This window comes from Rhodamnia argentea, chromosome 9 (assembly GCF_020921035.1).
Source record: "Rhodamnia argentea isolate NSW1041297 chromosome 9, ASM2092103v1, whole genome shotgun sequence".
In the NCBI taxonomy this organism is placed as follows: Eukaryota; Viridiplantae; Streptophyta; class Magnoliopsida; order Myrtales; family Myrtaceae; genus Rhodamnia; species Rhodamnia argentea.
In genome coordinates this window covers 16,812,290-16,816,411 of record NC_063158.1, presented here as the reverse complement: position 1 = coordinate 16,816,411, position 4,122 = coordinate 16,812,290, and the positions used below count along the sequence as shown (strand labels likewise).

Below are 4,122 nucleotides of genomic sequence, written 5' to 3'. Positions count from 1 at the left end.
CATATATTTGCGTATTTGAGTCCCAAGACTAGAATCTAGATTCTTAAAGTAAGCCCGTCTTTTAATCACCTTCTTGCCCTTCATACTGTATTCCCCTTACATTACAGCATACAGAGTTGTAATATATATGGACATATATTGGTACTTGAAGGATCTGGAGTCAAATTATTTCGGATGAGGCTTTATTTTATTTTATTTTATTTTGGTACAATGTTTTGACAATTATGAAATCTTGTGTAACTGCAAGGGTTCATATTTGAAATACATATATTCTTTTTGTCTTTTTTCTTTTTTGCTGCTTTCCCCCCTAAATTCTGTAAATCTAGCCGAAAGTCACGAAAGGGCCTTCCGTCCGTGACTCGTGAGGCAAAAGAACATTCCTATTGTTGACAGCATCAGAAGATCGATAGATCCATGTCTGTGCCAATGCCTAATGACGAGGAAGATGAGAAGCAAAAGAAATTGCTAAAAAAAAAGATAAATAATGCTTGAATTGAATCGAATCTCAAAAGAGGGGTTTGGATCTAACGAATCCGAGAGATTGTTAGGTTTGTTGGGGAAAAAGAGCTGGGGCCAAACACAAAGAAGAAAAACGAGGCAATTGCTTTGCAAGAGAGAGCACGGTGGAGAAGCCCTTGGTCACTTGTGTCGTCTGGCAGCAATTGGGGTCGAGTCAATGAGTCTAAACTGTTAAAACGGTAAGGAACCCAAACAAGTCCTAAGTTTTGCTTATTATGTTCGACCGTGGGAAGACCTCTCAAAAAATTCATTAATTAACTGAACCGCAAATTTCATTAATTAACCGAACCGAGCCGACTGATTTTGACACTACATCATCATCGTCATCGTCTTTCCAGATACAAATTACAATCTGTCGGATTGTGGGCACCCAGGCATGATTTGTTTCCGTTCTATAATTTCATTTGGTTTGCATTCAAAGAAATTTCCAACCTAATTGCGGTCAAATAATCACGAAGATCACACCTGTGCAAAAGTAGGTCGGAAAGAGAAGAGCTTATGGCAATCTTTCTAAATGAGAATCATGAGCCTACAGAACTCGAGGAACTAGAGTCACAGGTTAATCTATCCAATAGAGTTATTTGGAATTTGAAACCAATGAACATGATTCGAACATTGCTAGAGGAGGAAACCATCTGGTCCAAAGATTTATCCTCCATGCTCAGCCTGCTATAAATTAGATCCGAAGAGACAAGTCAGCATCGTGCCAAGTGATGAACTAGAATGATTGGTATGAAGAGAGGTTAAGAATGATTATGACTAACAAGCAAGACAGGTTTGTTGCTCTTCGACCAAAAAAAAAAAGTTTGTTGCTCTACTAATCAGAAACTCTACAGACTGTCTCCTCCTATTGGTTCGAGATAGTGCATGGCTGAGCGTGACTCCATGCCCATCCGAATCATCTTCATGATCTTAGACACAAGAAGTTCTGAACTCAGAAAATGAAATCCTGGGGGGAACTATGATACTGGCAAAGAGACACTTTTTCTCCATCTCACAATGCCCGAGCAACCGAAAAGGAAATTTAAGACAGATGTAGTCAAAAGATCCATCAAAACTTGCCCGAGCAATTTGAATTGGTGAGAAATGCCATTTGCACTTTTAGGAAACGAGAGACTAAAACCCATCTTTCCAGTGAACTTGTCCTTATTGCTAATGGGTTTGGGCATAAAGTAAACTGATCATCAACCTGTACTGGAGTCCTCAGCATATACTTAAATAATCAACTACCAAACCAATTCTGCTTAATGGGATAAAGCTTGGATTGCCGTTATAGATTAGTCACTTGAAGAGACCAATTTCAAGTTCCAAACCAGCAAAGAAGGATCTAAAACTGCGACGACCAAACACTAAAGCCCAATACAAAATCGTTATGATATCAACTAATCTTGGTGATTAACAACATGAACATGCACAAAACTGTGATGCTACAGCCATGATAATCTTAGCAATCAATTGCATTACTCGATGAAGCAAGAATATCCTGATTAGAACAATAATCGTAGCGACGAAGAATTTGACCTGATAATAACTAAGGACTGACACAAAAACACATTTTTGCTGCAACCAAAAAACTACCAATTACATAATTAGTTTCAGCTAAAGCGGGTTTTGAACTTCCTATGACGGTCACAAACCAAAATTCAGAATTGTTGGCTTCAAAGCAAGCTCTCTATTGGCTTCAAAGCAAGCTCTCTAGAATCGAACTTTAAACTCTGCAATTACTACGGGCAACTAGTTATGAGAATTCAGAGTCAAGGGCAAGAAACAAACTACTCTCCCCTAATCCCCAGTCACCACCTCCATTGGGAACTATCCTTAGAAGTACTGAATTCAATCACAACCCACAAAAATTAGGCACATCCTATCATCTTGCTTGCGCCCAATTGAGGGAGAATAGCCACTTACAAAAGTTCATGGCATACTTCTGCATGTAAACCCTAATCAACAGCTAAAAGCGCGAAAGTAATCCAATACCAGCCACAGCAAATGGCCAGAAGCTTCCCAGTCCACCTAACACACCGTGACATGCTCAATTCAATTGCACAGCGATCCAACTGTAGAACGCACCAGCAATGCACGCATCAAAGTGCACTCTTTTCACTTAAATCAAGCAGTCGACGAAGCACATATTCTGTCAAATCCGGAGCAGATCCAAACCCAAAACAGTGACAGTAACAAACATCAAAATTGAAAGATATTATCAAGCTCCAAATAAACCACTACAATCAAATCCGGGTCCACCATTTCACTTAATCCACAAATTAAAGACAAAAGGATGAAACTCGAATTTTGCCCTAACGCGACGCCAATTTCTCAAACGGGCTGAAATCAGAACCTGAGCTTGGTGAAGAACCACCTGTTCTTCCCCGTCTTGAACCTCTCCTCGAGCCTCTTCTTGGTCTCCTTGGCGGCCGTGACCTTCTTGTCCTTACTCTGGAGGCAGTCGGGGGTGACGACGTCCTTGAGGTCGACGTCGAGGGTGTAGCGAGTGGGCATCAGATGCCTGTAGTTGACGACCTTCACGAACGTCTTCACGCGCGACTTCTTGGCCGTCTTCTTCGCCGAGTCCTTCTTGATGACCTTACTGGGGTACTTCTTGATCCCGGCGACGAGGCAGTGGCCGTAGGCGCGGTCCCTCGTGCCGTCGTCGAAGTTCCGGATGATGACGGCCTTCCGGCCAGCGTAGCGGCCCTGGAGCACGATCACGGCCTTCCCGGGCTTGAGGAACTTCACCATCTTTGCGGTGCCTCTTGGAGATCTTGGAGGGGTTTCTCTTCTTGGGCTAGGGTTTCTTTCGCGGCCGGCGAGAGGAAGCGGGAGGAATGAGGTGGTTTATATATGGTAGTGCGGGCTCTGCAGAGCGAAAGGAGGCTGAGGAACCCTAGCTAATTTGACTGTGGGCCCATTGCTAAAGAAGATAAAAAAAAAATAATTTTTATTTTTCAAGTGGGACTTTTATATTTGCATAAATGATTTTTATTCTAAATCTATATAATTCATTAAAAAAAAATAGAGGCCATTGCTAATCACTTATTAAGTAGCAATTCTCCACACAACCACGAATTCACGGGGCAAAAATGACCCAAAAATCAGAAAATGAAAATTTATGCTAGCCATATTGGTACCGTATTTTTGTGAGCTTACTTGAAACGATTGATAAATGAATCATATTTAAATTCAATACATTTTAATTTAAAATTGACCGGTTCAATTCTCCCAACTAATGACTAACGAATATTGACATTCGTCATTGTTATACTTTTGTGAGGTATTATTAGGGTAAAACTTTTCTTTTTAAATAATCTAATATAAACATTGAATGCTTCAATAAATTCAAAAAAAAAAAGTAAAAAGTTTGTAATTCCATTGATATGTTTTTATGTTACTTGATTGCATTTAATCAATAGTGTTAATTTATTAAGCCCATTGTTTCATGAGAAAAGCCCCAAAAGTTAAATGACATCTCAAAATAGCTATTTGGGTGTTTTTTCGGGAATCGACAAAATTCGACTCACTTAATAAGAGGCGTTCGGTGAGATATGTTCATGCTACCCATTAAATAACTAAGATATGTTTGAGTTGTATTTTTTTTTTTGAGAC

At 40.0% G+C, this 4,122-nt stretch overlaps 1 protein-coding gene across 1 annotated transcript; it reads right to left on the bottom strand.

The window, feature by feature from the left end:
• Positions 1-2,585: 2,585 nt before the first annotated feature.
• On the bottom strand, positions 2,586-3,387 carry LOC115731092 (60S ribosomal protein L27-like). The gene has a single exon (XM_030661721.2). It carries the CDS (start codon positions 3,256-3,258, stop codon positions 2,851-2,853), a length of 408 nt encoding a protein of 135 aa, XP_030517581.1. The 5' UTR covers positions 3,259-3,387; the 3' UTR covers positions 2,586-2,850.
• Between the last annotated feature and the right edge of the window lie 735 nt (positions 3,388-4,122).